The sequence below is a fragment of the Gobio gobio genome, assembly GCF_949357685.1.
Source record: "Gobio gobio genome assembly, chromosome: 5".
NCBI classification, from domain to species: Eukaryota; Metazoa; Chordata; class Actinopteri; order Cypriniformes; family Gobionidae; genus Gobio; species Gobio gobio.
Genome location: NC_137101.1, coordinates 3745937 through 3765607, shown reverse-complemented (window position 1 = coordinate 3765607; position 19671 = coordinate 3745937). Strand labels below are relative to the sequence as shown.

Genomic DNA, 19671 nt, shown 5'->3' with positions numbered 1-19671 from the left:
AACTACCCAATCATTGGGTTGATACGACTGACCCAGGATCTGGGTAACACGAAAACTACCCAAACACTGGGTTGATACGACTGACCCAGGATCTGGGTAACACGAAAACTACCCAAACACTGGGTTGATACGACTGACCCAGGATCTGGGTAACACGAAAACTACCCAAACACTGGGTTGATACGACTGACCCAGGATCTGGGTAACACGAAAACTACCCAAACACTGGGTTGATACGACTGACCCAGGATCTGGGTAACACGAAAACTACCCAAACACTGGGTTGTTATGTCTGACCCAGGATCTGGGTAACACGAAAACTACCCAAACACTGGGTTGTTATGTCTGACCCAGGATCTGGGTAACACGAAAACTACCCAAACACTGGGTTGATACGACTGACCCAGGATCTGGGTAACACAAAACCTACCCAAACACTGGGTTGTTACGTCTGACCCAGGATCTCGGTAACACGAAAACTACCCAAACACTGGGTTGATACGACTGACCCAGGATCTGGGTAACACGAAAACTACCCAAACACTGGGTTGATACGACTGACCCAGGATCTGGGTAACACGAAAACTACCCAAACACTGGGTTGATACGACTGACCCAGGATCTGGGTAACACGAAAACTACCCAAACACTGGGTTGTTATGTCTGACCCAGGATCTGGGTAACACGAAAACTACCCAAACACTGGGTTGATACGACTGACCCAGGATCTGGGTAACACGAAAACTACCCAAACACTGGGTTGTTATGTCTGACCCAGGATCTGGGTAACACGAAAACTACCCAAACACTGGGTTGTTATGTCTGACCCAGGATCTGGGTAACACGAAAACTACCCAAACACTGGGTTGATACGACTGACCCAGGATCTGAATAACACAAAAACTATCCAAACACTGGGTTGTCACGTCTGACCCAGGATCTGAATAACACAAAAACTATCCAAACACTGGGTTGATACGTCTGACCCAGGATCTGAATAACACAAAAACTATCCAAACACTGGATTGTCACGTCTGACCCAGGATCTGCGTAACACAAAAACTACCCAAACACTGAGTTGTCACATCTGACCCAGGATCGGAGTAACACAAAAACTACCCAAACACTGAGTTGTCACGTCTGACCCAGGATCTGGGTTACACAAAAACTACCCAAACACTGGGTTGTCACGTCTGACCCAGGATCTGAATAACACAAAAACTATCCAAACACTGGGTTGTCACGTCTGACCCAGGATCTGAATAACACAAAAACTATCCAAACACTGGGTTGATACGTCTGACCCAGGATCTGAATAACACAAAAACTATCCAAACACTGGATTGTCACGTCTGACCCAGGATCTGCGTAACACAAAAACTACCCAAACACTGGGTTGTCACGTCTGACCCAGGATCTGCGTAACACAAAAACTACCCAACACTGGGTTGTCACGTCTGACCCAGGATCTGGGTTACACAAAAACTACCCAAACACTGGGTTGATACGACTGACCCAGGATCTGGGTAACACTAAAACTACCCAAACACTGGGTTGATACGACTGACCCAGGATCTGGGTAACACAAAACCTACCCAAACACTGGGTTGTTACGTCTGACCCAGGATCTGGGTTACACAAAAACTACCCAAACACTGAGTTGTCACGTCTGACCCAGGATCTGAATAACACAAAAACTATCCAAACACTGGGTTGTCACGTCTGACCCAGGATCTGCGTAACACAAAAACTACCCAAACACTGGGTTGTTACGTCTGACCCAGGATCTGGGTTACACAAAAACTACCCAAACACTGAGTTGTCACGTCTGACCCAGGATCTGGGTTACACAAAAACTACCCAAACACTGGGTTGATACGACTGACCCAGGATCTGGGTAACACAAAACCTACCCAAACACTGGGTTGTTACGTCTGACCCAGGATCTGGGTTACACAAAAACTACCCAAACACTGAGTTGTCACGTCTGACCCAGGATCTGCGTAACACAAAAACTACCCAAACACTGGGTTTTCACGTCTGACCCAGGATCTGAATAACACAAAAACTACCCAAACACTGGGTTGTCACGTCTGACCCAGGATCTGAATAACACAAAAACTACCCAAACACTGGGTTGTCACGTCTGACCCGGGATCTGAATAACACAAAAACTACCCAAACACTGGGTTGTCACGTCTGACCCAGGATCTGAATAACACAAAGACTACCCAAACACTGGGTTGTCACGTCTGACCCGGGATCTGAATAACACAAAAACTACCCAAACACTGGGTTGTCACGTCTGACCCAGGATCTGAATAACACAAAGACTACCCAAACACTGGGTTGTCACGTCTGACCCAGGATCTGAATAACACAAAAACTACCCAAACACTGGGTTGTCACGTCTGACCCAGGATCTGAATAACACAAAAACTACCCAAACACTGGGTTGTCACGTCTGACCCGGGATCTGAATAACACAAAAACTACCCAAACACTGGGTTGTCACGTCTGACCCAGGATCTGAATAACACAAAAACTACCCAAACACTGGGTTTTCACGTCTGACCCAGGATCTGAATAACACAAAAACTACCCAAACACTGGGTTGTCACGTCTGACCCAGGATCTGAATAAAACAAAAACTACCCAAACACTGGGTTGTCACGTCTGACCCAGGATCTGCGTAACACAAAAACTACCCAAACACTGGGTTGTCACGTCTGACCCAGGATATTTTTTCACTGGTGAATTATTCACAATAACATGCATTTAGAAAATACATAATGTGAATTTTTTTACTTTAATCTCTTGATATGGCAAAAACAGTTTGTGAATATGATTTTTTTTGCCAATTTATTGTCAACAGACCTTAAAAACGTGCATCTAACAAGCTCGTGAACTGTTTTACAGGAAGTGCAGGCACTCCGGTGGTCTTCAATCAGAACGGAGATGCGCCAGGACGATACGACATCTTCCAGTATCAGATCACCAACAAATCGACAACTGAGTACAAAGTGATCGGCCAGTGGACGAACAAACTGCATCTTAATGTGAGTCTTTTCTGGTGAAATCCATCACCAGAATAAAGATGTACGCATGTTCAAATCTGATACATTCAAGCATTAATGTTTGTAAGAAAATCTCATCTTTGCTGATGATGCATGTGACATGAATACTCTCGGGCGTTCATTAGTCAACGGGATGGAAGATAAGCTTGTGATGTTGTATGCCTGGCTCCGAAACAAAATTAATGTAGCCCGAAACGAGTCCTGTTTTCACGGCCAAAAGCTCTCGCAGTGGGGCGGTCGAAGCTGTAGTTTTTCAATGCGTACCTCTGGGTGAGTGGGAGGGGAAGTGGTCGCTCTGCAGAACTGTGATCCAGCCTCCTGTACGTCTCACTTCTTTAACTCAGGTATCACACCCTCCCCTTAAGCGCTTAAACAGATCAGCGCTCGAGTGCTGGAGATTTGCATGCAGCTCATTAGCCCAGAAAGAGTGTGGCTCTGAATAGGGTTAACATTTCATTTAGGGAAAACCAATTTTCCAATGAATACACATGGTTTTGCAATTTTACTTTAAAGGGCTGAGTTTACTAAGGCTACACAATATTTTTGTCCAGGGCTTGACATTTCATCAGAAGTGTGTAACGCAGTCACTTCTACTAGCCACTTTGGCGGGTTGAATTTTATATATAATATATAAGCTACATTTTTCATTTGTAGTTTTTTAAAAAGGCATCTGAAATAATAAACTAAGTGCAATGTTGTGTCGAAAATATAGATTTTTCAATACATATCAATACTGAAATGTCTTAAAGTGGTGGTTGATTATGATTTGACTTTTTTAACTTTAGTGAGTGTGTAGTGTCACCGTTTGAGCATAAACAACAACTGCAAAGTTACGACGCTCAAAGTTCAAAGCAAAGGGAGATATTTTATTTTGAAGAAATCGCTTTTTAAGGACTACAACAAACGGCTGGTAGGGACTACAACGAGTTAGTGACATCACTAACCCTAAAATGTACATAAACCCCGCCCCCAGGAACACACAACAAAGGCCATGTTGAGAAGAGGAAGAGTTGTTGTAGGCATCCACAGTTCCCACACGAGCGATTTATAGATTATCATGACAGAACATGCTAATCGATGACTTGAAAATAGTTAACTCATATTAACTCTCATTCTACATGCTGTCTCTTCTTCTTGAGTCTCTCCATCATTGTCCGACTCCGGTTTGAACATAAAAGGCTGAACAGTTTCGGACATTTTCAGTGTGTCTGCGTGATAGAGCCCTGCGCGGGACTGTTTACTTCATCCCGCTCCCGCCCGCACCCGCCGAATTTCTGACCATTACCGCCCGCTCCCGCAACGTATGTGTTACACTCCCGCCCGCTCCCACAATATGTATGTCCACTCCCGCCCGCACCCGCAAAACTCCGAGAATTTATTCCCGCACAATAATAGAGATGCATTGATTTTGTGTCTTCTCCCGTCCTGCAGGAAAAAAAAACCACGTATTTGTATTGATATTATTAAAGAGATTCATGGGGTTGTTTGTTTCGTTTCCCTGGCCTGCATGTACAAAAAAAAAAAAAAGACAAATACATTCAAATATAATTTCGTTTTTATCAAAAACTTTGCACATAAAAATAGACTGCTTTGCAAAACAGAAAACCAGATTGAGAAACAAAAAACAGATCCCAATTCAGTTCCGACGTACGTTTCGAAAGGAAACCTGAGAAAACATGCTTCAACAGAACGTAATGTGAACACAAAATAGCAAACGGACATTTAGAAACAATCCATTTCCACTCACTAAACTTCTATGTATTGTTTGTCAAAAACACCAAACAGTCAACTTGACCTGCAGAGAGTGCTGAGCGTTTTTGGTGAGGTATGATCAAGTAGCTATGTATTTGCCAGCTGCGCAATATGTGGATTCATATAACGTTATACCGCATGATTTTGCCTACAAAAACAATTGAGAAACTTCTCCAAATGTCAGACTTTCCTTGCTTAGCTTTTGTGCTGTAAATACCTCGTTTGAGGTTCTTTTCTACATCATCTATTGACATCTTCTCCATCATGTCGTTAGGCAACCTCCCTATCCCGCCGATTCCCGCTGTGTTTTTTTTTGCCGCCCATTCCCGCCCGCAGCAAAATTCAAACCGCCCGCTCCCGCGAGATTTACATTGGGTCCCGCGGGACCCGGCGGGACTCAATCCCAATGCAGCCCTCTACTGCGTGAAGTAATCGGAGCTGCTAACATGAGCTCTTGAAGCTCCGCCCTAGAAAAAGGGCGCGGAGCAGCAGCTCATTTGCATTTAAAGGGACACACACAAAATTAGCATGTTTTTGCTCACCCTCAAAAAGTGACAATTTTAACATGCTATAAAAAATGATCTGTGGGGTATTTTGAGCTAAAACTTCACACACACACACACTCAGGGGACATCAGAGACTTCTTACTTGTTTACATTTTGTGAAAAGGGGCATTATAGGACCTCTTTAAATGCTTCCAATACTCATTTTCCGCAGACACATGATACCAGCTGCGCTTTCTCTCTCTCTCTCATCACTCTCATCTCTCCCACAGCGAGTTACACACAAACCCGCCTCCCCTCACTTAAGCCTTAAGTTTGTTTTCGCTGCCTTATTGCTCTTAAACGGTTAAATACACACAGCATAATGTCAAAAGGCTGGTCTTGGTGAGTATTCACGTAAACACAGTCAGTTCTGTTTTAAGTGAATGTAAACAGTTGAGAAAGAAAACGCACGTGTAACAGTGTAATGGATCCGTGCGTCAGCTCTTAACCCTCTGGGGTTCTCTCGGGTCAAAAATGACCCGAAGCGTTTTATAATTTTTTTAAAAAAATCGTAGCTTCATCGGAATGGTCCGAAACTTGGTGACTTTATTGGTACTTGGTATATGAACACCCAAAATAATTGGGCACAGGATTTGAAAAATGGTCGTAAAAAAAATAGTCACACTCAGGACCTTCGGGTCAAAAATGACCCCCATAGGAAATGAATGGGAAATTGGCAAACATATGAAAATACAGAGTTTTTTTGTGCATACAATCTACAAATCAGCCAGAATGCAGAAAAAAGGACTCAACAGTGAAGGGGTGAATCTCTAAAACATCAAGAGTGCAAAACAGACAAAATAACTCACACACACACACACACACACACACACACACACACACACAAAAACACAATTAGCTTTTGGAATGGCACACGTTAATTTGTATGTGCGTGTGTTTTTGTGTGTATAAGTGTGTGTGTGTGTGAGTTTTTTTGTCTATTTTGCACTCTGGATGTTTTAGACATTCACCCCTTCACTGTTGCGTCCTTTTTTTCTGCACTTGGCTGATTTGTAGATTGTATGCACAAAAAAACTAATTTCCCATTCATTTCCTATGGGGGTCATTTTTGACCCGAAGGTCCTAAGTGTGACAATTTTTTTACGACCACTTAGACTTTTCAAATCCTGTCCCCAATTATTTTGGGTGTTCATATACCAAGTACCAATAAAGTCACCAAGTTTAGGAGATCCACTGTATTGGTAAAAATGTGCTATTGCATGATAAAAATGCTCAATGTGTCCACGGGATGGCACCGATCTCATTAAAAAAATTGCTTTCATGAGGCCTAGGCTTTTCTCTAAAATGAAATACAGCTTTAATAAAAAATAAAAAAAATATATATATATATATAATTTTTTATCATATTCAATGGGAAAAAATGGGTCATAATTATTGCATAAATATTAATTATGAATCATAAAATTATCACAAAAAAATATTATTAAACAAAAATACATTTCATTGATTTTACTCAAATCTTTTTTTATCTTAATCCCGCCCTCTGGGTCATTTTTGACCCGAAGGTCCTGAGTGTGACCCATAAATGAAGAACCCCAGAGAGTTAAAGTGACAGTAGCCTAATAAACCTGCTGCCAAATTATTAGATAATATTGAAAGCATCTACATGGCAGCAATGACTTTACTAATCAACGATTGGCTCTTTCATTTAGAAGGCGGGGCTTATTCTCCATATTGGGCGTTGCACTTTCCCATTCATATGCCTATTGTCGTTAACGAATACCAACGACACGCTTCATCAAACGGATCTACTTCACTTACTAAAAGCAAACATTCAATATATAAAATCACTGAAGCAGTTATAAAGTTATAAAGAGGGTGTGTAAAAATAAATCAAATGTTGTGTGTTTTCTTGGAAATAAGTCAGATCGCTTAGAAAAGTAACTGCACATCTCTCCTCAACAAGTCACAGTTTGAAGGATTTGATTTCTGTTGCACAATTAATCATGTGGGACGAGTTGTGCTGCAACATTTAGTTCAAATCCCTATAACCCTGAGTAATACTGATGTATGTAAAGGGTTAGCGTTGATTCTGACAGCGTTTGAACCTCAAAAAACCCTTCATGTTCCCCATTAGTGTGTCTTTGGGATGAATTAAACAGCCTAATTGTGAATGGTCAGTGTGGCTTTTGTTTCAGACAGAATGGGAGGAATCAAATGAAGGGATTTGGTCGTTCAATTATTCTTAAATACCCTTCGTACCCTTTTATGTGATAAGTCAAATTAAACTTCTGTTCATTTGCAAATTCTGTCTTTTTTCATTTTAATATGCCCCTTCTTTTTTTGCTTCTCTAATTAAAGCCAATCTGTTTTTGGCAGGCATAATTTGTCTCAAGCATGAATAATTCATTCACAGCCTTCTCTTTGCAGCAGCAACAGTGAGACTATAGAGCAGAAATCTTTTTTCTAATATATATATACACACCGATCAGGCATGGCATTACGATAATTCCTAATATTGTGCTGGTCCCCCTTTTACTGCCAAAACAGCCCTGACCAGTCGAGGCATGGACTCCACTAGACTCCTGAAGGTGTGCTGTGGTATCTGGAACCAAATGTTAGATTTAGGTAGGTGGTGCGTGTCAAAGTAACATCCACATGGATGGCAGGACCCAAGGTCTCCCAGCAGAACATTGCCCAAAGCATCACTGCCTCCGCCGGCTTGCCTTCTTCCCATAGTGCACCTGGTGCCATGTGTTCCCCAGGTAAGCCACACACCCGGCCATCCACGTGATTCATCAGACCAGACCACCTTCTTCCATTGCTCCGTGGTCCAGTTCTGATGCTCACGTGCCACTGTTGGTGCTTTGGGCGGGGTCAGGGGTCAGCATGGGCACTGGTCAGCGGCTGTGCCGCCCCATACACAACAAACTGAGATGCTCTGTGTATTCTGACACCATCAGAACCAGCATTAACTTCTTGAGCAGTTTAGATTGGACCACACGGGCCAGCCTTCGCTCTCCACGTGCATCAATGAGCCTCGGCCGCCCATGACCCTGTGGCCGGTTCTCCACTGTTCCTTCCACTTTTGATAGAGACTGACCACTGCAGACCGGGAACATCCCACAAGAGCTGCAGTTTTGGAGATGCTCTGACCCTGTCGTCTAGCCGTCACAATCTGGCCCTTGTCAAACTCGCTAAAATCCTTACGCTTGCCCATTTTTCCTGCTTCTAACACATCAACTTTGAGGACAAAATGTTCACTTGCTGCCTAATATATCCCACCCACTAACAGCTGATGAAGAGATAATCAGTGTTATTCACTTCACCTATCACCGGTAGAATGTTATGCCTGATCGGTGTATATATATATATATATATATATATATATATATATATATATATATATATATATATATATATATATATATATATATATATATATATATATATATATATATATATATATATATATATATATATATATATATATATATATATATATATATATATATATATATATATATGTGTGTGCAATACAATTTCTTTGTGCAATATTCCTGGGCTGTTGAATGCTTGAATCTGATTGGTTGACGAATGTTCTAAGGTGTGCAGTAATTTTCAGGGAAACGCTCAGCTAAAGTAGTTCCCGGCAGGTCTTGACCGCATTACAGTTCCATATCACTCCGCCAAAAGATCTCAGTTATTTCAAAGGTCCTAGAACAGCAAAAAGAACCAAAACCCATAACGACACTGACCAAAAAAAACAAATATAGTAAACAATAGGATAAAAAACACAAATTATTTCCCTGTTTGTGCCACAAAATTACGTTTTATCATGTACGGAAAGCACATACTCTTACAAACGCACACACTTACAGTACAGACACACACTCGCACAGAAATGTAGTGTCAGTGCGGCTCTATAATAGTTTAGCCTCTTAAAAGCTACATGACAATGTTCTGGAAACGTTTGTAATTCACACACACTTAATCTCTCCCTCTCTCTCTCTCAAATAACTGCATTAATAACTGCATTATTCTGCTATCAGTGGCTGAATCCTCCGTTACTAGCTTTACCTTTTTACAATTACATTTTGGAATTAGCAACAGAGGCATGGGATGAGATGCGTAAGAAATTAGTCCTGCAAACAGTGTTTTAAGGACAAAAACCTAACAAAGTCTTAAAAAACATCCTTTGAACAATGTTTTGAAGTGTGTTACCCTTAGTATAAGTGGAATAATTGACTGAAATTTTCCGCATTACCCACTCGGGTGTGCATTATTTTGTAATAATTTAACAGCCCGTCGTCAATTATTCCTTACTTAATAGACATGTTGCTGTCAATCTCTGGGTTTGTCATTTCATTTACTTAATCTCAAATGCCTCTGGCACAAGTTTGTCCCAAAATATATCTGTCATCAAAGTTGTGCCGGGAGCCAAACTGAAGCAGCACTTAAAAGAGCAACATTGGCTTCTTATTTTCCACAGCTTCCAGCCACTGAGGGGTAATGAAATGATTTATTCCTCAAATATGACACAACCTACATTGGGTGTGATGCATCTGTGTGGGTAATGAGACTTCTTTTGAATGCACATCTTTGACGGGACTTTTTTTTGCTTTTTTTATCCTTTGCATGTGGACGTTTTACTGTTTACAGTGTGTATGTGGGTCACATTAAAGGGCTCCATTTACTTACTGAAACTACTAACAATTCAATTGCTGAAGCAGTTCTTTCCCCTCAGATGTAAAAGATTGAGGGTGTGTAAAATTAAATTATAGTTTTGGGCATTTTTGTTTCAATGCAGTTTCTAGGTTGGTGTAATGTACACTCACCTAAAGGATTATTAGGAACACCTGTTCAATTTCTCATTAATGCAATTATCTAATCAACCAATCACATGGCAGTTGCTTCAATGCATTTAGGGGTGTGGTCCTGGTCAAGACAATCTCCTGAACTCCAAACTGAATGTCAGAATGGGAAAGAAAGGTGATTTAAGCAATTTAGAGCGTGGCATGGTTGTTGGTGCCAGACGGGCCGGTCTGAGTATTTCACAATCTGCTCAGTTACTGGGATTTTCATGCACAACCATTTCTAGGGTTTACAAAGAATGGTGTGAAAAGGGAAAAACATCCAGTATGCGGCAGTCCTGTGGGAGAAAATGCCTTGTTGATGCTAGAGGTCAGAGGAGAATAGGCCGACTGATTCAAGCTGATAGAAGAGCAACTTTGACTGAAATAACCACTCGTTACAACCGAGGTATGCAGCAAAGCATTTGTGAAGCCACAACACGCACAACCTTGAGGCGGATGGGCTACAACAGCAGAAGACCCCACCGGGTTACACTCATCTCCACTACAAATAGAAAAACGAGGCTAAAATTTGCACTGGTCTGATGAGTCTCGATTTCTGTTGAGACATTCAGATGGTAGAGTCAGAATTTGGCGTAAACAGAATGAGAACATGGATCCATCATGCCTTGTTACCACTGTGCAGGCTGGTGGTGGTGGTGTAATGGTGTGGGGGATGTTTTCTTGGCACACTTTAGGCCCCTTAGTGCCAATTGGGCATTGTTTAAATGCCACGGCCTACCTGAGCATTGTTTCTGACCATGTCCATCCCTTTATGACCACCATGTACCCATCCTCTGATGGCTACTTCCAGCAGGATAATGCCCCGTCACAAAGCTCCAATCGTTTCAAATTGGTTTCTTGAACATGATTAATGAGTTCACTGAACTAAAATGGCCCCCATAGTCACCAGATCTCAACCCAATAGAGCATCTTTGGGATGAGGTGGAACGGGAGCTTCGTGCCCTGGATGTGCATCCCACAAATCTCCATCAACTGCAAGATGCTATTCTATCAATATGGGCCAACATTTCTAAAGAATGCTTTCAGCACCTTGTTGAATCAATGCCACGTAGAATTAAGGCAGTTCTGAAGGCGAAAGGGGATCAAACACAGTATTAGTATGATGTTCCAAATAATCCTTTAGGTGAGTGTATATGTGTGGCTAATAAGACTTATCTTGAATGCACAGTTTCTTAATTTAACCCCTGGTCTTGAACTTTTGTCATTGTCCTTTGCAGGTGGACGGCATGCGCTGGCGGACAGGCGACCCCTTGTTTCCCGCCTCGGTGTGCAGCGTGCCTTGCCAAATGGGTGAAAGGAAGAAGATCGTGAAGGGTGTGCCTTGCTGTTGGCACTGCGAGCGATGCGAAGGCTACCACTTCCAGGCCAGCGAGTTCACCTGCGAGCTGTGTCCGTACGAGCAGCGTCCAGACCGCAACCGCACCGGATGCATCCCCATCCCGATCATCAAACTCGAGTGGCACTCTGCTTGGGCGGCCGTGCCGGTGTTTGTTGCGGTTCTTGGCATCCTGGCTACAAGTTTCGTGGTGGTCACTTTCGTCCGTTACAACGACACGCCCATCGTCCGCGCATCCGGCCGGGAGATGAGCTACGTGCTGCTGACGGGCATTTTTTTGTGCTACGCCATCACCTTCTTGATGATTGCCACGCCGACTTTGGCCGTCTGCTCCTTCCGCCGTGTCTTCCTGGGCTTGGGCATGTGCTTCAGCTACGCGGCTCTGCTGACCAAGACCAACCGCATCCACCGCATCTTCGAACAAGGCAAGAAGTCGGTGGCTGCGCCGCGCTTCATCAGCCCCGCTTCCCAGCTGGTCATCACCTTCAGCCTGATCTCGGTGCAGCTGCTCGGCGTGTTCATGTGGTTCGCCGTCGATCCGCCTCACACCGTTGTGGACTACGGCGAGCAGCGCACGTCCGACCCGGCGAAGGCCCGCGGGGTTCTCAAGTGCGACATCTCGGACCTGTCGCTCATCTGTTCGCTGGGCTACAGCATCCTTTTGATGGTCACATGCACTGTTTACGCCATCAAGACCCGCGGTGTGCCAGAGACCTTCAACGAGGCCAAGCCAATTGGATTTACTATGTACACTACCTGCATCATTTGGTTAGCTTTTATACCCATCTTCTTTGGCACCGCACAATCAGCAGAAAGGGTAAGTGAGATTTACAATGTCATTGCAAATAATTGCTTTTCATAGTGAATACGTGTGCCCTGGTTGTTCTCTGATATATATACAGTGTATTTTAAGTTTATTGCAAAATATATTGAAATAGTTAGAGAGTGTAGGGAGACACTCATTTGCAGTGCTTCCTGGGAGTGGGCAGGGCTAAAGAGAACTCTCTGATTGGTGGAATTTTCTGTACAGCATCATGGGTATTGTAGTTTTTCACCAGAAATTCCGCTGTTAAACACAATTTTTTTTTTTTAAACCTAAGTTAAAATAATGTGGCCTGACGGCTTCAGCAGAAGCAAACACCATCGATTAACAACCTCGTAGCTCACAGTAGGGCTGTCTTTAAAGATTTGTAAGTTATTGTTAAAAATCTCTTTCTCTATGGAGAGTTTTTACTTCTGGAACCCGACTGTTGCGTTCTTGATCGTTATGTAGTGTTGGACAGGAAATCCAAACTTTTGCCTTTCATTCACAGACATCAAGTCTTATCATTTGAAACATGTAGTAGCCTAACATTAGCAACTATAAGGCCCGGGTATACTTCATTTTCCGCATATGGATGCGTCTCATGCGCAGTTGTGTCCGCACAGCTTTCAAAGTATACTCAACCGTGGATGACCGTGGATGTCAGGGTTGCCAGGTCAAAAGTAGTCCAATGGCCAGTCAAAAGTAGCCCAAACTTTTTCTCAATCTGGCGACCTAATTCTCCACTGCATTTGTACATCTGGGGGATGTTTTGAGGGTGTTTGAGTGCGGAAATCGTACTTACGGTGGTGGAAATCAACCCGCAGAATTGTATTTTACCCGCAGCAACAACTTAAAAGTTAAACCGCAGACTTGGCAACACTGGCGGGTGGTAATGATATTACACAGCGCCTGAAAATAGGCTTACTTCCGTCAACATAAACAACATGCTGGGGACTATTTTCAGGCGCTGTGTAATATGATTGCGCCGATGCACTCATGGTATGGCACAAAGTTCCTTGATTACTACGCAGGAATGAGAGTATAGTTCCCAGCCATATCGGCATAGAAAATCGTAGTACACGATGTAACTACACACATCACAACATGTAAATAGGAAAATGTTGGCGTTATTTTGTCACTTATTGAGAAGTAGGCTAGCTGGAGCCATTTACCTCCAGTCTTTGTGCTAAGCTAGGCTAGCGGTGTGTGCGTCAGACAGATTTATGGCACGCACGGAGATGAGAATGATATATATGGACTAGGCTTGCTACGATAGTCGGTGTTGCCGGTGTTACCGGTGTCCAGACTCAACACCGGTTACATCACTTGCCCACCGTGGCACCGCCCACCGTCTTTTTGATTTTTTTATAGTAATAAAATAATTTAGTTCAGTTAGAGAACAGACAACACAAATAAAAACTGAACGTATCTGCTTAATAAAGCAGGATCCGACCGTGAGTCTCGGCAGCGGCAGGAGTCATTCATCAGATTTAAGAGTGAGGAGCTGAGATGATCGCGGAAACGTAAAAGCGCCTATTTAAGGGAGTTTGTCACTTGTTTTGTTGTTGTGTTTTTCATTAAAAATAATAGGCTAATGAACCCACAAGTCAAGCAACCCGCAGCCGAATTGGCGCTAATTCAAAACCGAAAGTAAAATGTGCACGGCCGCACAGAGCGCGCATTGTTTACTTTCGCCTGGCTCCGCAGTGCGAGCCTCCGCACTACGCTGACTGCGCGCATTTATTTTTGCTGCGTGCACCCTCGCGCTCGTGCGGGCGCGTCGAGTATAAACAGGGCTTTACGGACGAACTGTTATTCATTCATGGCGTGCATCTCAATCATAGACTGATCAATGCTTGATCAGTGCCCTGACTACTGAACTAGGGAACTGATTGAGACGCACCCATGGCCTCACAGAGCGCGCATTTACAGACGAGCTGTCATTCACGGTGTGTGCGCACTGGCGCGTTTTCAGTTCAGAGCGGTCGTGTGCATGTTACTTTCGGTTAGATAGAATTAGTGATTTAAAAGCCTCCGCCGGTGATACCAGAATTACCGGTGTTGTCACACATCAATTAACCGGTGGGAAAATTTCCTCACCGTCACATCCCTAATATGGACTTATCTAACTCTGGGGATACGGTGAATAAACTAAAGTCCCAAAAAGTCGCCGAGTTGTTTTAACATAATTTCAGTTAATGAAAAACGGTTATCTGCTTTAAATTTAACTTAAATCTGTAGAACCTCAAATGCTGCTACCGTATTTTTTACGGTAAAGTTCTGGCAACCACAGCTGCCCTTTTTTTTACCGGAAATTTTACAGGGATTTTTGTTACAGTGAGAATTGGACACTAAAATAAAGTGTTACCTTACTTTTTAATACTATAAGTTTTAGTTAACTATAACAGCATTGTAGCTAGTAGTCTGATTGGTTCAGCAACTACATGGTTCTTCAAGAAGTAATTTCTCAGATGGTAGGACAAATTTACATATTATTTTTTATCACTGCATTTTTTAAATGAATAATTGCCCTAAATTGAAAAAGTTTGTCCCAAAGAAATTCAGTTTTCTGTCATCTGATCCTCAAGTCCTCCCGTTGGCATTGAGAATAGAATGTGGTGCAGCGCTGCGAATGTTTGTTTCTGTGCGTGTGAGCTATAGGTGGCAGAATATTGCTGTGGGCTACAGATAATAACATCGCCTGCTGGTTACCCTTTCACCTGACCCAGCAGGTGATAGCCTAAGGAATATTTCACATGTTAAAAGGGTAACCTAAAAAAGTCGAGATCAGGGTTTCACTCAGGCTGATGGATATTAGCTTCAGGTGCTCTGTAGGAAACAGACAAATGGGTGAGAGGAGACCGGGTGGGTGGAGATATTGATCAGATGGTTTGCAACTCAAGAAGCTTCTCTGAAATGTTTGAAGATAGGGTAGCTTAGCCCTAAAAGAAAATTCAGCCATCATTTATATTCCAGACCTGTATGCTGTTAGTATTGCAAGTTTGGAACAACATGAGCTTGAGTAAACAATGACAGAATATAAATTTTTGGATGAATTCATTTTTTTAAATGTGCTTTTAAGGCCGTAGAAGTATAATATCAATGCAAACATAGTCATTCAGTGGTTGTTCGAATGCTAAAACTCGGGTGTTTGATTTCCTATCACAGTGGTTCACGATAAAAGCTCATTGCTCTTTAGTCACATTAGCCTCTCACTGTGACTGCTGCGCTGTGCGCTAGACAATTATGGATATACCAATTATTCCTTACACTAACAAGCTTATTTATATTCTTATTTAACGCTAGAACCGTGGGATAGATGGCGTTCTATTAACACAGACCCCCAACCCTTCGCATAACTCAAGATAAGAAAGCAACGACATGAATCATTTGATAAGGAAACAAAGGCATCTTATTGAAAAAATGAGCAGTTCCCTTTGTCACGGATAACAAAACACGGCCTTGAGTCTGTATTTATTGAACGATTGTCTGATTGGCAACCACGCCAAGCGAACGGACTTCATAATTGGTTTGTAATGAAAAAAATTACTAGCCCTGAATTAATATCATTACAAAGAGTCAATGTCGTAACGGTTTCAGCATTTGTGAAATGAACCACAGTGGAGAAGTAGATAAAACTGCACCGCCTGTAAAATATGCTTCCATTATTAAGAATGTGCTTCGGTTAATGCTTCAAAAATCAATTTGTGTGGATTTTCATTGCGCCGACTATTACCTCTCCGTTCTCCACCAGCATAAAGATATCAAGTCTGATATGATCTACCCTCCTGCATTTGAGAATGGTATCACCCCCCAAAAACCAATACGTGCACTTTGACATTTCCTCTGCGGAATCATAAAGAGTCAATAAAGTGCTGCATGAACAGCGGCCGGCGTGCTCACGGCTCCTCAGGAAATCAATGCCTTCCAAAGGTGACTGGTTAAGATAATCACTCCACATATCTGTAGAATCAAATTACGGGTCTCGCATAAATCACTGGCAGATCATTTTATTGGGTTTTGTTAAGTTCACCGTGTGACCCGATCTCCATTCGGGAGCCCCATGCATTCCTCATATATTTGAAATGCATGGTAAATTGATTTAAGCTTAGGTTATTTAGATTTTTTTTTTAAGTCAAGATTACTTTGCATTGATGTAATTGAAGTGGGTGAGTCTTTGTAGAACAATATAATGGCTGTTAGCCAAAATTCAAGTTATTAACAGTCATGAAGATGACGTGGCGTTTTGTCCCCCCATATAGGGCTTTTTTTTGTAATTGTAAACGATTTGTTTGAGGTTGGCTCTGCGTCCCACACAAATCACTGGCAGATCTTTTTTCTTTTGTGGTTTTGTTAAGTTTACCATGTGACCCGATCTCCATTCGGGAGCCCCATGCGTTCCTCATATATTTGAAATGCATGGTAAATACAGTTTTTCCCCCATTATACAGGGCTGTTGTTGTGATTGTAAAGGATTAGTTTGTTTTTTGCATGTTGTAGAATCAAATTACGGGTCTCGCATAAATAACTGGCAGATCTTTTTATTGGGTTTTGTTAAGTTCACCGTGTGACCCGATCTCCATTCGGGAGCCCCATGCGTTCCTCATATATTTGAAATGCATGGTAAATTGATTTAAGCTTTGGTAATTTAGATTTTTTTTAAAGTCAAGATTACTTTGCATTGATGTAATTGAAGTGGGTGAGTCTCTGTAGAACAATATAATGGCTGTTAGCCAAAATTCAAGTTATTAACAGTCATGAAGATGACGTGGCGTTTTGTCCCCCCATATAGGACTTTTTATTTTGTAATTGTAAAAGATTTGTTTGAGGTTGGCTCTGCGTCTCACACAAATCACTGGCAGATCTTTTTTCTTTTGTGGTTTTGTTAAGTTTACCATGTGACCTAATCGCCATTCGGGAGCCCCATGCGTTCCTCATATATTTGAAATGCATGGTAAATGCAGTTTTTCCCCATTATAATGGGCTGTTGTTGTGATTGTAAAGGATTAGTTTGTTTTTGGCATGTTGTAGAATCAAATTACGGGTCTCGCATAAATAACTGGCAGATCTTTTTATTGGGTTTTGTTAAGTTCACCGTGTGACCCGATCTCCATTCGGGAGCCCCATGCATTCCTCATATATTTGAAATGCATGGTAAATTGATTTAAGCTTAGGTTATTTAGATTTTTTTTAAGTCAAGATTACTTTGCATTGATGTAATTGAAGTGGGTGAGTCTCTGTAGAACAATATAATGGCTGTTAGCCAAAATTCAAGTTATTAACAGTCATGAAGATGACGTGGCGTTTTGTCCCTCCATATAGGGCTTTTTTTTGTAATTGTAAACGATTTGTTTGAGGTTGGCTCTGCGTCTCACACAAATCACTGGCAGATCTTTTTTCTTTTGTGGTTTTGTTAAGTTTACCATGTGACCCGATCTCCATTCGGGAGCCCCATGCGTTCCTCATATATTTGAAATGCATGGTAAATACAGTTTTTCCCCCATTATACAGGGCTGTTGTTGTGATTGTAAAGGATTAGTTTGTTTTTTGCATGTTGTAGAATCAAATTACGGGTCTCGCATAAATAACTGGCAGATCTTTTTATTGGGTTTTGTTAAGTTCACCGTGTGACCCGATCTCCATTCGGGAGCCCCATGCATTCCTCATATATTTGAAATGCATGGTAAATTGATTTAAGCTTTGGTTATTTAGATTTTTTTAAGTCAAGTTTACTTTGCATTGATGTAATTGAAGTGGGTGAGTCTCTTAAACAATAAAAAAGCTGTTAGGCGAAATGTAAATTTTATTGGGTTTGGATAAGTTTATTGTGTGACCTAGGGTGACCAAAGGTCCTGCTTTCACAGGACATGTCTTGTTTTCAAGTCCTGTCCTGGCCCTGATATAACAATTTTCTATCCATACAGAGGGGGCATACTTTAAATGTATTGAAATCTTTGAGTAAACTTCGAGTATCATTTGAGTATCTCATTGCCCGGCCGATTGTCCTGGTTTTCGGTAATCAAAATATGGTCACCCTAGTGTGACCCGATCTCCATTCGGGAGCCCCATGCGTTCCTTATATTTGAAATGCATGCTAAACTGATTTAATCTTGGGTCATTTTGATTTTTTTGAAGTCAAGTTTACTTTGCATTGATGTAATTGAAGGGGGGGGGGGGACTGAACGAAGGCTTCTGGTGGGGGTGTGGAGTCGTAGAATCGAGTCAAAGTATGCAGGAGCTGAGTGCGTGGTGGCTCTGTAGGCAAGCGTCAGCGACTTAAACTTGATGCGAGCAGTGAGTGGTAGCCAGTGCAGAGAGATGAAGAGTGGTGTGACGTGGGTCCTTTTGGGCTCGTTGAAGACCAGACGTGCCGCTGCATTCTGGATCATTCGAAGTGTTTGGATCGCACAAGAGGGGAGTCCAGCCAAAAGCGCATTGCAGTTGTCAAGTCTAGAAATAACCAGGGCCTGGACAAGAAGCTGTGTTGCGTGTTCTGTTAGGAACGGTCTGATCTTCCTGATGTTGTAGAACGCAAACCTGCAAGAGCGAGCTGTCTTAGCAATGTGATCTCTGAAGGACATAAAGGGCTGTTTTTGTAATTGTAAAAGATTTTTTTGAGGTTGGCATGTTGTAGAATCAAATTACCGGTCTCGCATAAATCACTGGCAGATCATTTTATTGGGTTTTGTTAAGTTCACCGTGTGACCCGATCTCCATTCGGGAGCCCCATGCGTTCGTCATATATTTGAAATGCATGCTGATTTAAGCTTGGGTTATCTTGATTTTTTTGAGTCTCTGTAGAACAATATAATGGCTGTTAGCCAAAATTTATGGAAATGTATTTGTTTCTCCGTACAGAGCTGTTTTTTTGTAATTGTAAATGGTTCGGCTCAGTGTGCTGCAGGAGCGTGTAAATGCACGTTTCAAGCAGATCAGTGGGTGAAATACATTGATATGCACAGTAATATTACAACATGATCTGAAACGTGGCAAAGTTCTTAGTAACTGCACTCCTGTTATGGTAATCCTCTCGTGGGTGTAAGCATAATCTCGCTGGAGCGTGAAATATTGTACTATTTTTCTGTGATGAATGATGTTATGAAGACTTAAGTTTGCATAAGGAATATTATGACTGAAATAACACAAGCAGCCTGCGCAGTAATTTCAATTACTCCATCTGAGACACCGTACCTAAACTGGATCTTTATGTGACATTTAGATGTTTTTGTTTCACTTTAGTGTCTTTAATTATTTAAAGGCCAGCTTTGTTCACAGTTAGTTCTGCTTCCTTTGTTCTTCAGGGTGTTGTGAATCAAAG

At 42.1% G+C, this 19671-nt stretch overlaps 1 protein-coding gene across 1 annotated transcript in view; it reads left to right on the top strand.

The window, feature by feature from the left end:
• grm8a (glutamate receptor, metabotropic 8a) overlaps positions 1–19671 on the top strand; it is a gene marked incomplete at its 5' end in the record, with an annotated part of 120391 nt that overhangs the window by 77424 nt on the left and 23296 nt on the right. The window contains 2 exons of the mRNA XM_079818366.1: positions 2920–3059; positions 11430–12365. Coding sequence (XP_079674492.1) covers positions 2920–3059; positions 11430–12365 — 1076 coding nt within the window. The remainder of the gene's footprint in view (positions 1–2919; positions 3060–11429; positions 12366–19671) is intronic.